Source organism: Babylonia areolata, chromosome 8 (genome assembly GCF_041734735.1).
Source record: "Babylonia areolata isolate BAREFJ2019XMU chromosome 8, ASM4173473v1, whole genome shotgun sequence".
Classification (NCBI taxonomy): Eukaryota; Metazoa; Mollusca; class Gastropoda; order Neogastropoda; family Buccinidae; genus Babylonia; species Babylonia areolata.
In genome coordinates, this window is record NC_134883.1 from 32,775,332 (window position 1) to 32,798,870 (window position 23,539).

Genomic DNA, 23,539 nt, shown 5'->3' on the forward strand with positions numbered 1-23,539 from the left:
AAGCAGCTGATCAGCTCGCCAAACTCGGAGCAAGAGGAAGTCAACCAGAAAACAGTGTCATCTTCGCAGGGAAGACACGTGAGGACAGTGCTGCAACCGAGAAGCAGGGGGATTCATATTACCTGCTTGAACGCTAGCAACAGGTGGTGATCATGAAACTACGAACTGACCATTGCCGTATCAATTCCCACCTGTTCAGGAAAATACAGCTGCCCTGTCAACATGCACTGAAGAAGCTGAAATAGATGGTGTGAAAAAGGGTGTTGGCGGATGGCTGTGCCCACCAAGCGGCAGAGGCATGAGAGCAGGGATGCCGCAGTGGTGCAGAGAGCCAAACTCACATCCACAGACTGGGCCAGATTGCTGAAGCTGTGGATGTGGACAGTGTGGCAGGCCCCCCGGGGGTAAACACCGAGACTGGGGCCTGCATTCTGGACTGCTGCGACATGAACTGATAAGTTTGTCTCCACACTACATACGAGATAGCCTGGAGTTCCCTCTGATTCAACCCGGTATCCGCGGGCCCCGATGAGTCGTGCACAGACACATTTCCCACAGAGGAATCGCTGCGAACAGAGTCCGAATGATCCTGCGAACCCATTTGTGAACGATTAAAGGTGGCATCGCAATTATCCATGATGGCGTCGCAGAACTTTATCGAGCATTGCAAGATGCGACGAAACCGACGATGTTGGCTCAATATATAAGGGGCTGCAAGGGATGCTGGGAGGCCGGATAGCCAATGCCACAGGCTGGACACTGACCACTGGCCCCCCTCGCGAAGTGTTCCCTTTTTATAAAAATCTCAGCAGAAGAGAGAGTATTGCAAATATCTATGCGTGTAAGCCATAGCACTGTCATGGTGCAGAAATTCATTCTCGGCTGGACGATGATATTTTAAGTGACACCCCTTCCTATGCCCGTCCTTTCACGCATTTCCTCCTCCTACCTGTTCGTTGTTTTAGTCTCTACCTGTCTCTCCCTCTCTCTCTTTCCTTCCCTTTGTTTGCTTTTCATATGTTGACGTTGTTCTGTGTTCTTTAGAATGGATGTTAACACGAAGTCTCCCCCCACCCCCACCCCCACCCCTATTGTCAAAGGCAGAAAGGCCTAAACAATAAACCATTCAGACATCAGACTTCTCACTCTCTGTGTCTCTGTCTCTGTCTGTCTGCCTGTCTCTCTCTCTCTCTCTCTCCCTCCTGTCTCTTGATGTTTTCATCTATCTGCCTGTATCTCTCTGCTGTCTTTACCTTTCACGTTGACAAGCACTGTCTGCTCGTTTTGTCTGCAGGGCAGTTCACGATCTCTTTACAAGGCCTGTCCTGCGAGTTTCCTTGGCCATGTTCATTTCCTGGTGTAGATTGTTTTCTATCGACAGGTTTGTTGTGTGTTATTTTCACTTGCTCAGTTTTGAATTGCAACGTCGATCCTTTCGAAGGGGGCTAGAAAAACAGAGGCGTGCGCACACACACAAACAAACAAACATACAAGTGCGCGCGCGCATGTGCACACACATAAATCAACACGCGCGCACATAGGTCAACATTGTGTAGGCACACGCGCGCACGAAAACACACACACCCATAGAAACGGAACAAACACACACACACACACAGAACACACACACACACACACACACACACACACACACACACACACACACACACACACACTGTATCCACTACTTTACTCCTTTCCGTCTAAAAACACTTATAGTGAATAGACGTTAAACTGAAGAAAACACACACACACACACACACACAAACAAACAATCCCCACTCGTTTTTCTACCCTACCCGTTGTTACTGATTTCAGTGTCTGAACCGCATAGATAATTCCCTATCACGGCCATATTTTTTCCTCATATTTGTTATTGTTGCTGTTGTGTGTTTCTGTGGATATGAGCGCGTTCTGTCCCTGTCGCCTTGCTGTGAAGTGGGCAGTCAGCATTTTCACAGTTGTTATTCTCCTTCCTGCTTTCTTCGTGACTTTATTATTTCTGCTTGTTTGTTGGGTATTCAGTTCAGTTTCATTTACGTTTGTGTGTTGATATTCTCTCTCTCTCTCTCTCTCTCTCTCTCTCTGTCTCTTGTCTTTTTATTCGTTTGTCGTGGTTCTAGGATGGCTTTGGAACTGTTTTGTTAAATAAAAAAAAAAAGTCCAGTTTCCAGTAGACATTCTGCGAAACTATAATTTTTATCCATTTTTTTTTCTTTCCCGTTTTCTTTCTGCATTTCTCTTCAGCTATCTCCGATGTGCTATCTCTCTCCTGAGTTATTGTTTTTTAACTGTATTTTTCAAAATACTATTTTATCTTTATCGGTCCCGTGGTCAGTGCCGTTTTCACCGACTGTCATGAATTTATTGAAAATGCGTTCAGGACCGAATGTCAGAAAGATATATATATATATATATATATATATATATATATATATCTGTGTGTGTGTTGTGTGTGTGTGTGTGTAATTATGTAATTATATTTTGAAAAGAGTTTGTGATGTCTCATTTCCTACTGCGTTTATTTTTGCGTGTATGTTTCCAGCGCTCTGGACCTGTTTGCTGCTTTTTGATCCTTGATGTCCCCCAAACCCCTTACCTGATGAACTGCGCTGAATGGACAGACCCTTTGTCATGTCCATGGCTTGTTGGCAACCAGATAATTAAGGCCTTTATGTTGATCTTCCCGCACTTCCTTTGTTTTTGACATTGACAGTGCTTTCAGCCCTCAAAGCGCCCTGTGCGGTCGGCCATTAGCAACAATGATTTATTAAATTGATAAATGAATAGATGAAAATAAACAAAATAAAATCTAACAAATAACTAATAATAATAATCCTGATCATAATGGATCCGGTGTGCTATTATAACTAAATAAATGAAATTAAACAAAATAAAATCTAAAAATAACTAACTTAATGAATAAAAACTAATAATAATCCTGAGCACAATGCATGCCGGTGTGCTATTATGGCCGTAGACGTTTTAGCTCTTCTGTCGACAACTGGCCCCTTGCGGTCGGCTGGTCTTGTTAGCAATTGGATTCGATCTGTGTTTGTGACAGCCCGGGTAATATTTACAGGCTACAAGTACCAGGTTCTCTATCCCTCCCTGTCTCCTCACTTTCTCTTTCTGTCTGTCTCCTCTCCCATTACCCTCTCTGTCTCCCTCTGTCTCTTCTCTCCATCATCCACGCCTTTATAGTGACGTAATTAACACACTCCTCACCTCCCTTCAACCATGCGTAGCCATACACTGGCTTCTCTGCCGCAGCCTCAGGTACTAGGTAGCCACATGTACTAGGCAGCTAGTCGTCGCTGCTAGGTCACTTTCCTGCTCTCTTTCCCACATCTTCTCTCTCTCTCTCTCTCTGTTTGACCGTTTTGGACTCGCTATTTATATTTACAAATCCTTGAAAAGACTAAACATTATGACGGCATAATCTTTTATTTTCCTGATGTATTATGTTTATGATATAATTGTGGTAACAGTTATAATTCCAGTATTTGTACTCATGTCACACCCCTTCAGTGAGGGGCTTTAGCCTTTATTTGAATAAAACCGTTCGTTCGTTCGTTCTCTCTCTCTCCTGCTTCTCTCCTGTCTGTCTCTCTGCCTCCTCGGCTTCTCTCTCATTCCCACCCCTATCCTCTCTCTCTCTCTCTCCCTCTTTCTCAGTCATCGTTGACAAAAACAAAACACACATTCCCTAGAGAGTGTTTAGAATTTAATCATTTTAATGGAACCGAACTCAACAGATAACATGACATGTATGTATTAACAAAGACCAATGAAATAAATAAACAAACAAACAAACCATGGCACACAAATAAAATGCATTAAAAAATGAAAGAGGAGACAATGGATCCATTGTGTTAGGGCATGTCAACTGTCACGTGACTTGACAACACCATGTAAAGTCGGAAGTGGGGGGGTAGGAGGTTGGGGGGGGGAGGTGCAGGGGGAGGAAGGAGGTAGGGGCAGGAAAGATAAATCAGTCGGGGAGGTGGGTAGGGTTGTGATCGTCCATACAGAAATCGGGTTCAGAGACATTGGTGTCCGTTTCATTTTGTATATCATTGCACAGTATCCCAGGATATGGGGTGGGGCGGGGAGAGAGAGGGAGGGAGAGACAGAGAGAGAGAGAGAGAGAGAGAGAGAGGCAGGCAGACAGACGGACACAGAGGAGGACAGAAACAAAGAGAAAATTGTATTGTTGTATTATCAATCAGTCCATGATGATGCACGCATAGTGGAAAGTGAGCTACTATCTTTACTTTTGTTATAAATGAATTCGCTTCTATATTCTTTTTATTTACAAAAATATAACTGTATGAATGAATGAATAAATAGATACATAATAAATACATAAATAAATAAATCGTTAGAAAAAGAACTAACCGTATGGACAGACTAATTCAGTTTCTTGGGAGGGAGAAAGGTTGACTAGTTGTTTGCACGTGACTCGCGTACCTGTACCATTGGGGGTGGAGGTGTAGGGGTGGGGGGGGGGAGGGAACACTGACGTCACAGTAAGAGGGTGGAAGGTAGGCATCAGGATAGATAGGGCGTTTGATACATGGATGTTGGGGTCATTGAGATGGTAGCACTGTGAACAACGGAGGAACAAAACACACAATAAACACTTAGCATGCTACATTATGTGATTTGACGACGCTTTGGGGCGGAAATCGATGAATGGTCTGAGTAGCATTTACTATCAGCTGTGTCTTTGAAAATATCCATGTAAACGCCGTTCCGGTCTACTTTGTCTGGTACTATGATACACAGGAATCGGATGATTTTAGGTGCAATTCTGGCACAACCACAAGCTTGAGATGTTGGGAAAAGGGTGTGGGGTTTTTTTGTTTTTTTTTTTTCGTTAGCATGCAGGTGTTAAGATTTTCTGCCTTTCGCAATCAGGCCGAGTTTGATGCGACTTCCATTTCTATGTGACATAAAACTCGTATTTTATTTTTTTATTTTTTTCTAAAAGCTAATTAACTTACTTCAGCATGTTGAATTGCCTTGTTAATGTTTTGCTTTCTTTCGTTCCTTTATTTTATTTTATATTTGTACGCTTGACTCCCTCTTCAGCTGATTACTCTCGGAATCAAGAACATAGTTCACTTCTTTCCTTTGCACAGTCATTGTGAGTTGTTTTTTCTTTCGAAATACTAATGACCAATTTCTGTTCTTTACCGCAGTGGTGAATTCGACTAGTGTTCGTTTCGTTATCATGAAAGGGATGAAATATTATGGAACACGATAATTTGAACTCCAACAATAATTATTATCGTTGGTAATTAAGACAGTAATAAGAATTAAGTATAAAAATGAATAATAAGAATTAATTCGTAAACTAAGATTTTCTTGGTAAAGAAGCGAACAAAACTGTCTGGTTTGTTCTGCGAATGAAAGGAATTAGGCATCAAATCTTTGACCACATCCGAGTTTTGATAACTTCCTCTGCAATGGGTTTGAGTTACATACGGTTACGTTACTTCATGCTACGTTGCGTTATGTTAGCTGTTGTCCGACAAAACGACACGCTGCCTGACTAGGCAAGGTGTAGCTGTGTAGCAGGCCAGTGGGAACGATAGTCGGTTCAGTTCGTTGTATCAAAACCCTGTTTTGGACATTCGGTGCAAAGACGGTGGGATAGCGTTCACCTAAATTGTCTTAACAGTGCGGGTTGGAGGGGGTAGTGGTTGGCAAGGGGACTGGTTACTGGTATAATATTATGTATGCGTGTTTACTGGTGTGTGTGTGAGAGAGAGAGAGACAGAGTGTGTGTTGGTGAGTGTGTGTGTGTGTGTGTGAGTGTGTGTGTGTGTGTGTAAGTTTGTATGTGTGTGTTTGTGTGTGTGTAAAGGGGTAGAGAGAGAGAGAGAGTGAATGGGCAGACAGATAAATACTGTGAGAATCTAATGCAGGAGAGGAACAGGAAAGGTCTAGCGTGGCCACGGGGAAGTTGCGAAGAAAGACAAAAAGCCGTAAGTCGTGAAAGGCTGCCGAATAACTTGCAACAATCGTAGACTGCTTGAAGTGAAGAGATGGCAGTGAGCTTTATAGATGCGCCAAGATGATTACAGAGCGTCTATCAAATATTGTCAAGTGCCATAGGGATCTTTCTGTTCAACGAGGTTAAGCAGAAATGTTAGACGTGTGTGTGTGTGTGTGTGTGTGTGTGTGTGTGTGTGTGCGTGCGTGCGTGCGTGTGCGCGCGCGTGTGTGTAGCAGACGTGTGTGTGTGTGTGTGTGTGTGTGTGTGTGTGTGTGTGTGTGTGTGTGTGTGAGTGTGTGTGTGAGAGAGAAAGAGAGGCACGTCCATCCTATCGATTCTTTCAGTGGACACAAGCGCTGTAGGATCCAATGTTGCTGACATGAATAAATGAACAGTGCTGGGGAATAATAACAGGGAGTGTCATGGAAATCAATCAAAATAAACTTCGTTACAAACGTGTTCATGTAAGAAACCATCTCCAGGAATTGTAAAACAACGTTCATCAATATTCCATACACCTTACAAATATATACAACAAAAAAGTCAACAAAAAAACAAATCAATTGTTCTACACAAGAAACGGAGAGTTCTACAAGGTAGACTGAACAAGAACGTGAAGGAAAGATTTTCAACAAGCATGGTCATTTCAAACGATTTGTTCTTATAAAAACACGTCTACAATGAAAGAAGCTTGTAAGAGAACACAGGGGAAGTTGGGGGTTAAACGCATCACGTTGTCTGATCCAACTAACACAAGGAGTCAACGTATCCAGCGACAGTGGTTTCCAGCAGTACAGAGTAAAATGTCTATATACCTCTGCCCGCAGAATGAGTCACCTTGCACCCTGAAAGAATATTCAGTTATTCTGTGTGTGTGTGTGTGTGTGTGTGTGCACGCGCGCGTTCACATATTCAATTATTCTACTAATGTATGTGTATGTATACACGCATTCAAGTTTCTTTTCAATCTGGTAGTTCTCAATATTTCCAGACGTCGAGTTACGTCCAGAGAGAGATTTTACATGTCCTGTTCTACTACCCGAGTTATCAGTCTATGGTCTTATTGTTCTGTTCTAACATGTCTCTGCGGTCAGTTGGAAAGTGTTTGGCTTGCACATAATTTCATTACTTTTGAATGTACTTGTGCCTAATTTTCTTTCCCGGGTGGTTTTCCCTGGCCCTACGGGATCGATATGTAGTTTATCAGCCGTGCTATGGCCGTACAAAGATAGTTCATTAAATTGACTGTGACTAGATATAATTCTGACCGTGACAAGATATAATTCTGCGTGACTAGATATAATTCTGACCGTGACCAGACAGAATTTTGACTTTGACTGTGACTAGATAGAAATTGTAAATCCCCAGAGCATACTGACAGTAAAAGTTCCATTGGAGTTTACAAACATACGTTGCTAGTATAAACTGTAGATATTGTCATCGCTGTATAGGACACAGCAACTTTGGAATGCTAGTATTTTGTTCTTCCTCTAGTCCTCCTTAAGATACGCCTCTAGATTTCAGTTTCAGATTCTCCAAGAAGCGTCACTGCGTTCGGACAAATATGCGTCTAATGTAGGGTGACTCATTTTGTGGGTAGGATCACATGAAAAAACGCAAGTAAAACGTGACCACTTGTTGGAAACAAGATATTGCAATGAACCGAGCAGAACCACATTGTCAAACAAGAATGTAACATGTTACTACTGACAGAGCAGATTAACGGACAAACATGCGTCTCTCCCTTTCTCACAAAATCACGACCCAGGTTGACATAGTAATTTGAATGATCCTAGCATACGTCAAGAACAACTCTGTACAACGTTTCATTTATTAGAATAGTTATGACGTCACTTATCGGTCAGCATAAAAGGTGAGGTTGACCACTCACAAGAACACAATGATCGGACCATACCAAAATTCTTCATTTGATCAAACGCTCTGGACATAAGATGTGTATGTATGTAGCAGAGAGAGACACTTTATTATCCATAGACACCACTTCATAAATGGACAAGAGAATGGGCGTGCTTTTTTTCCCCAGTTTGCGTTTACACTAACAGCGTAGCAAGAGCGGTAAAAGACGATGTCTGATTCAGAATTGTATTTTCTTTTCCAAAAATTTATTCCGATTCCGCACATTTCAGGTCCGTGCTTGAAACCACGAACTATGATCTACACAGCTTTGCTCTCGATCGGTCTTAACGATTTTCTTAAACTCTGAAGAAAGAAAAAGAAAAGTATCTGAAAAAAAGTGTTACACAACTCCAAAGCATCATTTTACAAGAAGATTATCTAAAATGATTCTGTACGACAAAAAATGTTGCCATTTAAAAACAATGTCTTCCAAAATCTTATGAATAATGATCTGTTGATAGAACTGACTTCATGAAACAAGAATAGGAGAAGCCGTTTGACATTAAGCAGCATTTTAGTTTCTCTTCTGAATCCTCCGATGCGAAACGACACACGACAAGGGGCTGGTAAACTCATGGAAGGAAAATCGCAGAGCACGAGACAACAAAGACTTCACAATCTACCACAACTGCATAATCCAAGACTTGAGTTGCATATGATATTCTGGAAGATTTTCAGCCTACAAAGAGTCATATGGCACACACATATACATACCTTATTAAATCGGTTGATGAACTCAAACTTAATTACAGACAATGCCATTTAAAGATGCTCATTGATAACTGGGCTGACAGTTCTCCTAACTTACGTCAGTTTCATGTCAGATATCATGTTGATGAAAACATTGAAGAGACATTTGCTTGATATTTAAATCGGTAACACAACTCGTGTGGAAAGAAATATCCACACATGAAGCCACGACCAAAGCCATATACTTTTTTTTTTATAAATGAGACATGCAAATTGACGATGAGGTAAAATATTCTGTTGTATAATCCGAGTTACTGTCCACAGATTTCGTTAAGATGGTTTGCAAACAAAAACAGTTTCCACATTTTCATTGGAAAGGCCATCATGATGTGATTGTCATGTACTTTGAAATGTCCAACAGTCATTAGAACTGTCAGATTTGATCAAATAAAAAGTCCTTTATGACTTTGTTTTTGGGATAATTTCTCTATATGAGTACCGTGAATTGTTTTACTTGTGACTGGTTTGAGATTTGTTGATTAGAAACAATGATTCTTTGTCAATCACTAACTTGAATCAATAAAGATTAATGATAATAAAAAGCGACGACAGTGTTTTTAGATGACAGAAATGATAGGACAATGGCCTTAGATGACAATGATCAAGCTCTTTATGTGCAGCCATTGTGTACAGCTATTGTTTGTGCAGTAACAATATCTGTTCGTTTAAGTTTGCTGAACGTTCACAGACTGACTATACATATTTAGCACATTTCTGATCATAATTTTCCTTGAACACATTCACAGTAACACAAGCATACACGCACCGTACACACACATTCATCGTTTTGAATCATTATACTTTCTAGTTATCACATCCTGCCAATTGCTGACGAGAATGACAATTGCTGTTTGAACAGTAACAAAGCCAATATAAGCCCTTGTCTGCTTGTAAGCTGTGAAACGGTATGACTCAGTGTGGTATCATTGTAAGAAGTGATTCTGACCAAACCTAGTGTGGTGACATGTGGATTGTGCGAACACTGAACATCAAAACTTACACGCTCCAGACAACGAGAACAATTAACTCTTTTTTTTCCATTTCGTGAACTCTTGAGTATCTAAACACATGAAACATAGCGACATACGCGATCAGCACTGACGTGCTACACTGACTTTGTACAATATAACAGTGAACTCCATAAAGTACCTTCTGCATTCTCTCCTCAGGTATGCCCCTCCCAGAACCCACGTCCCTCAGTAAAACACAGGTAATACCTCTCTTCATAAAACACAGGTGAAACCAATTTGGAAAGGATAAATCACAAGTGAAGGAGTGCGCTTACCTCCTTCCCGGTCCCCCTGTGTAAAAGGTGTGTCATCATCATCATCATTATTATTATTATCATCATTATTATGCACAGTGCATTTAGCAGCATAGAGAGAACTCAACAGAATTCCGAAGCACAACCTTCACAGAGACCGTCTGTAGAGAACGACAGCTGAACGGCGGTCGTTGTGTAACGCCGTGTTGACGATAGCACAGACGTCAGGGGAGGTAAAAGTCACAACATCTCGATGACAAGGGAGGTCAGTGGGTAGGAAGGGGCCACGACTTTTGTCCACTCTGTGTCGCACAGTCTCCTGGTTCAGTGTCAGAAAGTGTCCTTTACGCTCTGAATGGTGCAAAGTTGAACATCAGTAAAAGAAAAACACAATGCGCGTGCAGGAATTTTTCTCTTGGGTGTCATTCCCTTCCGAGGGTGCAATGAAAAACTGCGCACAACTCACACTCGTGTTCATGGAATCTGGAAATCTAAAAGGACCTCACACATAAATCAAAATACTGGTCCCAAGACAAAAAGTTCGCGGAATCTAGTAAACATGTGCACACAACATACAAGCGATTTCCAAACACACCTTCTCTCTCTCCATCACACAGACAAACAGCAAATAATGTGAACTACACATGCAACAGTCCGTTTAACAAAGAAATAATTCACAACCAGTCCAAGAAAAAAAAAATCTCAAGTTTACGGGGGGGAGGAAAATCTTGGCACTCGCTGCCACGGCAAAGATCTTGTTTTCCCTTTACACATCATCACGTCTGGAACTGATCCATAAATATTCATCTGTTCGCACAAGGTGTCAGTTCTCGTGTCTGATCAAGCACAACTCTTGGCGTTCCAGTCCACTGTGGGCAGGAGACAGCCACGGCGGCGGCGGCAGTGCGGGCAGTTCTGATGTATTGTCGGGGTTGAGGCGAGCAGTCAATAAGGAGGAAATTGGCTCCACTGTAAGCAGGATGTTTTTCGCTGGCATCGTGGATCTAAGGATATGTACCGATCACACAAAGGGGACTGTGTGGCAGACTAGCGCGGATGGGGTGTCCTGAAAGATTGGATCATCCTGTCGAAGTGATCAGCGATGCCATGAATGTTTTACTACATTATTTCCGGGTTTATTTTTTTGTTTGTTTATCTTGGTGTCGGATAAAATGTTTCCATTTCCCAATACTGGGAGATAAGTGATTATGTACAAAACATTATTTTGTTTCTGATTTTGCGCCAGATACAGTCCATCTCCATTCTGATTTTCGTAGTATTGTTCGTATGGTGACTTTTAGAATCAAACGTAAGCGTACAGTCTACACATATCCACTTAATCTATTATCTTTCGGACTTTTTTGCGAGTACGTGAAGGGAATATACCTTTTTCCTCTCGTTTGTAGCCACTCTCTTAGTCCACTATCATTTGCCTCCGTCCCCACTGCATTCATCTTCAGCATAGTTACTCCCCACAGGAAAAATGTCTCGCTGGCTGTTAAAAGCCAACAGTGGAGTATTTTGTTCAGCTATCACAATCACAAACGAAACCCTTCTCAAGATCACATATAAAAACGCTCCCGTTACATTAAAAAAAAACAAAAACAAAAAAACCCAGCGTGAAGTCCCGTTACTGCCGGAACCTGTTGTCCGCAATATCTCAGACTGCCACAGATTCAGATTTCTGAGATTTACGCTGAAAAGACGAACTGGGTGGTACATTGCTTACTGGTACTTAGATTCTATTATATCTTGTACCATCAACAGGAATCTTCCAATCAATCCACTGGTCCTGAAACTAAACACCAGTGTCTGTGTGTGACACACTATCAATGGAACACCTAAAGGACTTGTAGACACCACAACGTGCAGCAGAGCACGTGGCGCAGTTGTAGGTGGTGGTGGTGGGGTGTGTAGGTGTGGCAGCCCTCTTCCTCCCTGTCCCCAAGCCAGAATCACAACCATGAAATGAGTGAGGTGGTCTGTCCGTCCCGCCCCCTGCCACCGCTCCCCGGGGTCACCACAGTCCAGGGACACGGGGCGGCGGGCGGGCCGACGTCAATGTCCGTCACCGTGTGTCCGGGCCTTTAAAGTGAGAGGACGCCAAGCGTCACAGTCCGCGCAACCAGTAAGCAGGCCAGTGATGACATCAACACGAGCGTCCAGTGACGTGGCGATGACGTCACAGGGGCTCCTGCGTTGTGGGTGTAGTAACTGCTACCTTCTGCAACACAAACAGATCCATAATTACTTCTTTTTTTTTTCTTTTTTTTTTTTCCAAATCTTGATGCTTGATATTTGTTAAGGGAATTAACTCACTCAGTACGGCCAGTCCTCTCTTCTCCTCTACACAGACCCCTCGGATGTCCAGTGGGTGTCTGAATGACCCAACCTTTAGCTTCCGTCGTCAGAATTGTGGTATTCTTTGTCAACATTCACCTCTTTAGTATAAGAGCCTTCCGATTGCAATATTTTGATGATGGTAATTGGGATGAAACGCTGTTAACGTCGTCTCTTTCGCCGTTCGTATGGAGAGAGTTAACTGGTTTTTCATCATTGTGGTATTGCAGCTTCATTTTCAAACAGTGAGTTCAAACGCACGCGCGCGAGTCCTGTAAAATGTAGGATCAAAAGTATGAAGAGTATGAAGTACGTTCTATCCCCTGGGAGAAATGTTCTGTTGCTGATGAAGGACTGTCTGCCGTTTTCGGGGTGGGGTGTGGGGTGTGGGGTGGGGGGCGTTGCCTTTACATAACCTGATCCTGGCTTGCCTTGCCTTTGTCAAAGAGACGTGTGGAATGTTTCCCGTTGAGTGGGGAAAGCTGTTGAAGCCACAGGTGTCCAAAGTGAATATCAGGGAAGCATTGGGACACTTTGTTTTAGGAAAGTGAAACTTCAGCCGGATTTTAACAAGGGAAACCACAATATTCCTTCTATGAGGATGAACTGTGGACCCGTTTTTTCTGATGCGACTGACATCACAAGCTAAATGAGATTTGTATTATGTTCTTGTGGAAACCAATTTCTCTTAAGTTCAGGGAGAGGTCATCGCTATAGTGCAGCACCTTTTTCGCTTTTCTCTTTTCCCGTTTGTGAATTTGTTTTCTCATGCGTGATCTATTGGTGGGTGGGTTGTGGCAGCTGATTATAATATAAGAGGATGTTTAATGCAAGGGAAGACGATGAATTAAACAGTATTTCAATGCGATGATTAAAAAAATAATTTAAAAAAATCGCGGTGCGAACTGCGCCTTTTGTGATGTGAGAAAAATGTAGGAATAAACAGGGGGCATTAATTTTGTTTTCATGAACGGAAGGGCGGTTGACGGGAAGGGGTGGGTGGGGTGGCTGTGTAACACTGCCAAAAACATGAATCACGCAGAAACGTTTCCAGCTTCAGTTTCGCAGCTTGGCACTGCATTCCAGACAGTAGTGGGGGAGAAAAAATGGTTTGTTTCGTGTGTCTTCTCTTTAGCCTGGCAGGAAATGCAGCGCCATTTATTTTTTCTTCTCGCTGATATTGTCTCCCCATTAGCACTGGAAGCACCTTGTTACGTTTGGCACCTCTGTCACCACGCTCGTTCACTTCCCTGATTCACCAACACCTCTCGGTTACATGGGACACCAGAACCCGGGGCCCTCTAACTGGCCCATTAGTGCTGCGGGGATCTTGTGTTTGGTTTGGGGTTCTTTTTTTTATTTTTTTATTTTTTTTATTAGCTTTCTGGTTTTTTGGATGACAGCGGAATGGAGCGAGGTGTGTGTGTGCATTCTCGTTGTTGTGCTGGTTTCGGGTAGGGTGGAAATGGATGCGGAGAGAAAAAATGTACATGAAACCTAAGCGTTGGAGGGTGCGGCGGAAGGAGGTGTGTGTTTACGTTGTTGTGCAGCGGTGAGGTGGGGAGAAGGGGGCAGTGGCGGACAAAAAGATGTATATGGGCGGAAGTGGACTCATCACACAGACGGTCTCCAAAACGTCTCCATTGCGCGACTTCATTAACGGCCCTCCCCCTGTTGGCAAACAAACAAACATGTTCGCCTTTTGGAACGATGCGTCAATACACTCTGAACCAAAAACAGGGGGAAGGGGGGCCGGGGGGTGGGGTGGGGGGGGGCAGTGTGAATAGAAAGCAAATGAAAAATAGAAAGCAATGGAATAAACAGAGAAAAGGAGGAACCAGAAGGCTGTTAGGGTTTGAGAGCAGCAATGTTGTTTGAATTCTGCAGCGGGTAAACACAGGCAGCAGCACTGTGCCCTGAATGCTGGGTCAACAACTGAAGCAGACGCTTGGTGGACTGGTCGGTTAACGGATAAAACTGACATCAACACGAGGTCGCTGGGCATCATGGCTGACACGGGTGATGTGTGCATGGATCAGGGTGAAAGATCAATTATTTTCATTACAAGCTGTGGATGGGGAGGTAGGGGTGGAGAGGCAAGTCACTGTGAGGGAGACAGGTCCATGTCAGGTCTGTGCCCCGTCATGTCAGGTCTGTGTCCCGTTGAAAAGTCCCACCATAATGAACTCAGCACTGCACAAAGGCATTTCCCGGGCACAACATCACATCTTTCGGAACATCTACCATGCAGGTCAGATCTTTTTTTTTTTTAATTGATGACGGTTCTAAAGTTTGCCTTCTGGAGTTTCCTTTTATTTACCACAAAGAGGACATCCACCAACCACGAAAAACAGTCCCACAAGCAAGTTTTGAAATGTAACTACCTTCTCTTTGAGAGAAGGTGGAATTTGTGACCACCCAAAAACATCAATCAAACAGAACATTTTGGTTCTATACATTGGCAGTGCCCTCAAACAGTCGGGAAAAAGGGGTGTTGTTCATGTGGCTTCTTTTTACAGTAGCATATTATATTGTCCTTCTCATTGACACCGTTTCCGCATTGATGAAACTTGTTACCTTTGGCAGCTCTGTCACCGGGCTTGTTCCCTTCTTAAGCAACATCCCTCAGTTACACAGACTACCACAATCCACAACCCTTTAAATGGCCCATTAGTGCTGCAGGTTCTTTTGTTCTGGAAAATTCGTTCTTTTGCTTTCAGTTTTTTTGGAATGACACTGGAATGGAGCGAGGTGTTTTCGCTGTTGTGCTGGGTTCAGTTGATGTGGAAATTACGAAGAGAAAGTAAGTGAGAGAAATGCTGTTCATCAAATAGCGTGGTGGAGGTGAAGGGAAGTGTGTTCACGTTGTTGTGCAGGGGTGGGGCTGAAGGTGTGTGGGGGCAGTGACGGACAGAAAGATGTAAATGGGCGGAAGGGGGCTCATCAAACAGACGGTCTCCAAACGCTCTGTCGATCGCGCGACTTCATTAACAGTCCTCCCCCCTGTTGGCAAACAAACAAACACGTTCGTCGTTTAGAGCCACAGCCACGTTGTTAGCACACAGCGCGCCGCATAACACAGCACGGCAATTTGCGCTGTGGGATCGTCAACACGCATCGTAGTGCACGCTTTGAAGAAAAGAACAAAATCGAAGGAAGGGGTTAAAAAAACACACACAAAAACGGAGTAAACAGAAAGCTGTCAGGTTTTGCCAGCATCACGCCGTTTGAATTCCGCACCAAGTCAACAGAAGCGTTTAGCACAGTGCCCTGAATGCCGGGTCAACAATGGAGGCCGACACTCGGCAGGCCGCTCGGTCACCGGTTCAAGTGGACAATCAACAGGAACCCACGTGAAAGATCCAATATTTTCATTCAACCTGTGGCCGGGTAAATGGGTGGGTCGGTGGGTGGAGAAGGGGATCGGTGTGGAGATTGAAAGCAGCTCTGCATGAAACCAGTGTCACGGACATCACAGCCGTGTTCAGAAAAATTACAACGAAAACCAAATATATTATTTGAATAAAAGATGATTCAAAAGTTTGCCTTTAGTAGCTGTTTGTTTGGGGGTTTTTTTCCTCTGGAATTTTGAAGCGTGTATGCCTTCAGCAGCTTTGGGTGGACTGGTGACTGCTGTTGTCTGGACCTAACGTCGTTATCCCTGCATCGCTACGTCTTCGCTTTTCTAGTTCCGGCTTATCGTTGTGCCGATCTTGCCCAGCAGTCTAGACTAATCAGATTCTTACCTTTCCATCCTTTTCCTTAAGTCATAAAGCTGGGATGGAGAAACGATGGCTTTGAGGGTTTCAGCCGACGATCGTCAGCTCAACATCAGCAATTTTGAAAAAAATAAAAATAATAAAAACAACGAGAGGCAAGGCCTTAAAGACTCACTTGTGATACACTTAAAAAAAATCCAAGCTTTTTATGTATTGAGTATAATGCATTTACTGTTATATTTATATTTTTTATATTCTCTAAACTTGGCACTTTGATCTGATATTCGACCCAACAAAAGATCTGTCATTATCATTTTTTGTTCAAACAGGAACTTCTTTTGCTAAGCATAGAAGGTTTGTTTATTGCAAACGTTTTGGTGCAGACAGTAAAACAAGGGAAATTACTCTGCTGGGGGACTTAGTTTGCTTTAAACTGATCTTTCTCATCTTAAACATTACATTTTGAAATTATACTCAATACATAAAATGCTTGGATGTTTTTTAAAAAGTGCATCGCAAGTGAGTCTTGAAGGCCTTGCCTCTCTTGTTTCAAAATGTAATGTTTAAGATGAGAAAGATCAATTTAAAGCAAATTAAGTCCCCTAGCATTAATTAGAGTAATTTCCCTTTTTTTACTAACTGCACCAAAACGTTTGCAAAATAAATAAAACTTCCATGCTTAGCAAAAGAAGTTCCTGTTTGAACAAAAAATGATAATAATGACTGCTCTTGTTGTTGGGTCAGAATATCAGATCAAAGTGCCAAGTTTAGAGAATACAAAAAATATGAATACAACAGTAAATGCAGTTTGCATATAATTAGGCTTCATTTTTTTATTTTTTTTGTGCCCATCACAGAGGTGCAATATTGTTTTAAACAAGATGACTGGAAAGAACTGAATTTTTCCGATTTTTATGCCTAATTTGGTGTCGACTGACAAAGTATTTGCAGAGAAAATGTCAATGTTAAAGTTTACCACGGACACACACACACACACACACACACACACACACACACACACACACACACACAGACAACCGAACACCGGGTTAAAACATAGACTCACTTTGTTTACACAAGTGAGTCAAAAATAAAAACGTATTGAATATGAAGAAGGCAGCCATCAAAAGCGCATGGCGTGTAAAGTTGAAGGTCTGAGTGGTGGTTGTCCTGAGAACAGTTATGTCTTGACAACTGTTAGCATTATAATCCTGTGACTGAACCGAAGGCGTGACGGACAGTGCTAAATTTCTTTTGTGAATTTGCCAAATGGAAACCCCAGTAAAGCTGAATAGTATAGCATCTCTGTCTGTCTGTCTCCAACAACCATATATACGACCACCAATTCGTGCTGCAAATCGTGTGGAAAGAGAAAGAAATGGTGAAAGAAACCAAAGTTCATTATGATTAAGAAGTAAATTTGATACCCAAATGATTCTCACACCGATTCTGAAAAAAGGGTATTTCACACAATAGATAATGATTTTACATTCCTTTTCAAAGTAATTCATTTTCCGTCAGCAATACGTAAGAGATTACAGCTCCAATTATTTACACTGCACTACACTGCTCGTCATTGTGCTCTGCTCGGCAAGGCAACAAAGCAAGAGGTCAGGGAAGTAAGGTTTGCCTGCGCAACAAAACATTGTGCATTAACTCCCTTCCAACTTGTTGTAAAATGTCAGGGTCTCCATCGGGCAGTTAAAGATAGGAGGGGACAGAGTGGTGGTGACATGCATGGGGAGGGAGGAGGGATACTACTGAAAAGTGAGTGCGTGGAAATGTCATGATGAAGTTCTGATGGGTTTTTCCTTACTGGACGTGTGAGATCATCTCTACATTGCAGTCAGAGAGAGAGAGAGAGAGAGAGAGAGAGAGAGAATGTGGAATGAAAACTGCAGGGTGGATCGATCGAAAAGATAATTGTGTGGTTGTTAAAATCTTATGCGGCTGCACTAATCCAATAAACAGAAAGATGTTGCCATAAAACAGCCAGACTAAGGAACGCTCTCAATGTGTCCCCAGTGAAAAATCGATGTGTCCTCCTTTGTCTGTGACCCCAAACCAGGAATGGACAGGATTAGGTTTCATCCGTTGACGCTGTAAAGAAATAGAATGATGTCAATGAGCCAAACGGATATGACTTGTAAACAGTATTTATAGCTATATGTCTTTCCTATCACAAGCTTTACCAGGATTTTTTCCTTATCTCTCTGACCACTCAGAAAAGGAGATAACAGAAACGCAACTTTCTGACTTGCTCACGTTTTTCTCTTATCGAACAGTGTCTGTACGTGCGTGTGTGCATTCGGTCATTTATCACTCCTTTATTTTCCGGGGCTCCTCAGACCTGTTCTTTGGACACCATTGCCTGGAAAATCCCGGCCACAATGCGAGAAGTTCTCTTCAAATGTCATGACGACTCACATCAAAGGCGCCGCGCCTCTGCTGACGCACACAAAAAAATTATCCAGTCTTCAGAGATCGAGTCCATCTTGAAAACTACTGGCCAAAAAGTATTGGGAAAAATCGCTAACCCTTAAAGCTGAAAAGACAGGTTAAAATTTCCCGCAGAAGAAAAGGTCAAGGTAAATAGGGCAGGAGGGTGGGGAAGAAAGGGAGGGGGGGGGGGGGGCAGTTGAACAGAGGAAGTGGGAGACAAGAGCTGCTGGCCTGACTGTCGATTGGAGATGGTTTGTGTTTGTTTCATCTTATTCTGTTATTTTCGTTTGATTTTATTTGTGATCGTTTGAAGTCCACTCGTGTTTGACGTGGAGTTCCCCTGACAAATACTCCGGCTTTCCTGAAGGAAGGCTAAAGAGGGAATTAGCAGCGCTTTGAGGGCCCGATGCAAGGGGGAACTGGGGGGTTTACGTTCCACTTTCTGTCATTTTCTTTTCTGATCTGCAACCACCAGTCGGACTTCTCGTCCAGCGAACCGCAGGACTTTTAGCCCAACGTGCCCTGCACTGCGTAACATCTATCGAATAAAGAGTGCGACCACAAACATACACTGCACTGCAAGGCACTTTGCGATAAACAGGCAGTGGACAATGTGTGCATTAACCAGCCTGTGGTCTGATGCTTTGAAAATGTCACTTGTGCCATTAGCAGGAAAGTGGGGCGGGGGTGGTGGTGGTGGTGGTTGAAGTTAGGAGGCGGAGGAATGGTGTTGGGGAGAGGCAGGGAATACGTATGCTGAAATGAAAGTGAAGCACTCAGATCGAGTTTTTCCGCACTGGGTCTTATCATCTGACTGCAGTACATTATCATTAATGGAGTGGTGAGGAGGGGTAGGGGATGAGGGCGGCTTCTTTGTGGTCTTAGCCTGGCAGGCTGGAAGAATGCACGATTTCGATTTTTTTTTTTTTAATGAGGCGGTTTTGTGTACTGATGCATAAATATGACATTTTGAAAGGTTCTATGACGTGTCTGTATATTTTCTTCTTCAACATACTGACAAATGCGGTGTGGTAGTTTATGAGTGTTTAATTTATAAGCAATTGAAGCTGTACATGTGTACTGAACGATGGATCGCCGGGGGATAACGCGAAGAGAGAGGAAAGACAAACAAAATGTTCTCTCGAAAACGCAAGATTAACAACTGCTCCATTCAAGACAAGGTGTACGTTTGGTCTTCAAGTTAACGAACTGTACATGCTGCTCAACAAATGATAAGTACACAAGCATTAGGTGTTCTGAAAAAAAATCTGCTTAAAAACCGTGGGTCATATATATTTTTTTCCCCAGTTATTTTGCATTAATGGCTAGGTCATCAACTAAATGCGGCAGCGATTTCATGAATTCCCTGAAAAGAGGAAAAGAGCAGCGGCCGCACACTCATAACTGACTTGTCCGTGATTTTCCTTTTTGAGGGTTAACTTGCTTGAAACTCTATACCCATAAGATTGATGTGGATTTGCAATTCGATTTTTGTTTGTTTTAATGAAGAGCTGATTTAAATATTACCCAAACGAAACTTACACCGGTTAGTATTTTCCGAGCAACGCGTATGCATGCAACTAGTCCTTTCTTGAACTTTGCAACTGGTCCTTAACTTCTGTTGAAGTCTATAATATGTGCCACAGAGAAATCAAGCGAGCGAGAGAGAGAGAGAGAGAGAGAGAGAGACTTTTACCGTAATGAAATGCTCCCTGGGGCAGCACATCCCTTCCCTCTTGGAAAGCCATCACAATGCTCCAGCCACAATGCGCCAGCCCTCTTCAAATGTCATGATGACTTACATCAAAGGCTCTTCTTCTGTTCAAAAAACCTCAGTCTTCAGAGAGACACGAACCATCTTGAACACTCTTGGGCCGACATGTGAAAATAGCTTGCCCACAACGAAAAGACGGCTGACAGTTAGCAGAGAGGAAAAGGTCAAGGTAAACACAACTCGGAAAAGAAGTTCAACCTAGGGGGGAAAAAAGAAGGGGAGGAAACTGGGATAGCTGCTGGTTATCGATTGGAAGTTTCTCTGTGGCTGTGATGGTTTGAATTCCACTTGCGTTTGACATTGATTTCCTCACAAATTCTCCGCTTTCCTCCCGAGAAAAAGCAGTGTGGAGAGAAGGAAAGAAGACAGAGCTACAGAGATGCAACTCCCTCCCCTCTTCACACTGGGGAAGCAGCGGCAGAGAATGTGCCTGACAAAGACAGAAAAAAACGTGCAAGGAGGAATTAGACAGGAAATGTGTACAGGGAAGGTGAGGGGATGAGTCAGGTAAAGGAGCTAAGCCTGAGATATGGGAGAACTGAAAAGGACGCCCCGATTTGAAGGGATTGAATTAATATATACGTATATAGCAACAGAGGGCGGGGAGAGGGGGGAGAGAAAAAGGGGGTTCTGGTGGCTTACATTCCTTGAAGCCAAAAAGTGGAGTCGAAGTCCGTATTTAGAAAGAGTTCTTTGAAGTTTGAATGATGTGTGGTAAAATCGATACTGACGGGGAAGGCAGGCGGTAGGAAAGTATGGCTGAAATGGAAATCGGACATGGAAGGTGAACTTACGTGTACAGTTGTACTAAATTTAGAAGTGGCGCTTGGTGCAAAACGAAGGGACAATCAGCCTTCTGTTCGCGTAAATAATCACCGACAGTCTTTAGTAATACTAAAGCGTCAGCTAAATTCTTTTCAATGTGTTCTTGGTGTGAATGCATGCATTAAATTTTCTTGTTTCCATTGCAAAAGGATTGCCTTATGCTCTGCAAACCTTCTCAAAGAATATACGTTTTAGAACTATCCCTTGTATGGCTCGCAGTGGAGCATTGTGTTTTTCTCTTTTCATATCTTTTCTTCCTTCACAAGCACGTGCATACACACAAGTTAGTCATACCAGTTTAAAACGGTTTCTTGTTGTTGTTCTGTACATGACCACGTAATATGCTGTAAGCATTCACACAAGTAAGAAAAATGAGCAGCCGAAAAAACGAATATAATACGCATAATGCAGTAAGTGTGTGTGTGTGTGTGTGTGTGTGTGTGAGTGAGTGATGGTATTTGTAAACATATTTGCGTGTGTGACCGGTGTACGTGTGATGCAAACGCGTTCAATAATTTGTGAAATGAATTCCATGTGATGACACTGACACTAGTGTAACAACAATTGATCGTGTGTACACACACACACACGCCCACTCGTCTAATTACACTTCCAGTGAATACAGTTAAACTGAAGCTCTCTCTCTCTCTCTCACACACACACACACACACACACACAAGTATTGTTCTCAGTGAAGAAACATAAATTCGATGAGGAACACACACACACAGACACACACACACACACACACACATTCACATGCCAACACACCACAAACAAAACACCGTGCTTCGCTCCCTCTCCCCTCCCCTTACAAAGGGCAAGCACCCAAGCGACCACGTACTTGTCATCCTCTTGGTCTGCACGTCCACAAAGGCCATGCTGCCGCGGCCCGCTCTGGTTCGGGCCCACACCACGAAGCGGTAGCTGCTGGCCGGTTGCAGGCCAGTGATCTTGGCCTGTAGTTTGGCCGGGTCCTTGATGCGCGGCTTGAGGTCCCGCACCTCACCGATCTGGTTCCCCTCCACTGTCAAAACCACAAGGCGCACGGGGTGTGAGGTGTTTGACAGGGGGTGACTGTTTTTCTTCTTTTCTTTTTTGTGTGTGTGTGTGTGTGTTTGTTTTAATGCTTACGTGTTTGCGGCCAGTGTCCTGGGACCGCTTAGGCTAGTCCACAGTGCGTGTCTTAATACTGAACGTAAAATGGAAAAACAACAAAAAACAAACCGACAACAAACGGATCGCCCAAATGCGGATACGAAAATCCGAAAATATAGTAGTACTCCAACCCGTTGTATTGGGTGGAAAAGAGATGGTGTAACATGTTTTAACTCCTTCCTCATATCTGTGGGGAAAAAACAATCCCTCGCTCTTCTCACCCTTCAACCCCCTCCCGTAAATACCGTCAAACATTATGTATTGTAGAGTCGAACTCACATGTACCAAATTCTGACACAATGTCAAAACTATGCGGAAGTGAACAAACCCGCAAGAGGCATTAAAAAATCCACAAAACTCGGTATCGCACACACAACTGGGCGAAAATATCACAACCTGAAGGGAAAACATGGTTGTGTTCCTATGCGCGAAGTGCTCTTTAATGCATGAATGCAGAATGGAACTGAGGGTTAGGGGAGTAGCTGGCTTACAACCGATGCTTAATTATGTATCAGCATGTTTGTGTGTGTGTATATGTGTATACTGTGAACTGAATGAAGTGTTCAGTAGGACAGGGGGAGTTAGGGTTGCCCGGCTGACAACCAATATTTTATGTATCAGAGTTCTCGTGTACCGAACTGAATTCAGTATACCGCAACAAAGAACTGACTGGCTTGTTCAGTGAAATAGAGAGGGTTGGGCCATGGAGCGGGTGGTACTTGGCTGAAAGCGGATGCTACGTAATGTATCAGGATAATGATGTGTCATGTTTTTCCACATCCCCCTTGATGGACTGACTGTGGCGTGTTCTTCAGGACAGTGGTCCTGGCCGACACCTGATGTTAAGTTATATTTGCCAGTTACACTCAATCTTAAATGATATATCAGCACAAGTTATGTTTATTTATGTATTCCAACTGACTGCCGTCGTGTTCAGTAAGCAGGTAGATGGGGAGGGGTGGGGAGAGAATACCTGACTTTATCAGTATAATTATGTGTGATGTGAAGAGATGGCCTCGATGCAACGCGTCCGCCTTCGAAGCGAGAGAATCTGAGCGCGCTGGTTCGAATCCTGGCACAGTCGCCAGTATTTTCTCCCCATCCATTAGACCTTGAGTGATGGTCTGGACGCTAGTCATTCGGATGAGACGATAAACCGAGGCCCCGCCTTCAGCATGCACTTAGTGCACGTAAAATAATCAACAGCAACAGAGGGGATGTCCCTGGCAAAATTCTGCAGAAAATTCCATTACGATAGGGAAAAAAAACTGTAGTAAGGAAGAAATACTAAAAAAAAAAAAAAAAAAAAGGATGACGCTTTCAGTGTACCGACGCGCTCACCC

General features: G+C 43.1%; 1 protein-coding gene across 2 annotated transcripts in view; it reads right to left on the reverse strand.

The window, feature by feature from the left end:
- Positions 1–3,711: 3,711 nt before the first annotated feature.
- The window catches only part of LOC143284753 (neuroglian-like), a 181,079-nt gene continuing 161,251 nt past the window's right edge, over positions 3,712–23,539 (reverse strand). For both annotated transcript variants that reach the window (XM_076591720.1, XM_076591721.1), the window contains 2 exons: positions 21,883–22,065; positions 3,712–12,162 (listed from right to left, as the gene is read on the reverse strand). In XM_076591720.1, coding sequence (XP_076447835.1) covers positions 12,026–12,162; positions 21,883–22,065 — 320 coding nt within the window. In that variant the 3' untranslated portion in view covers positions 3,712–12,025. The remainder of the gene's footprint in view (positions 12,163–21,882; positions 22,066–23,539) is intronic.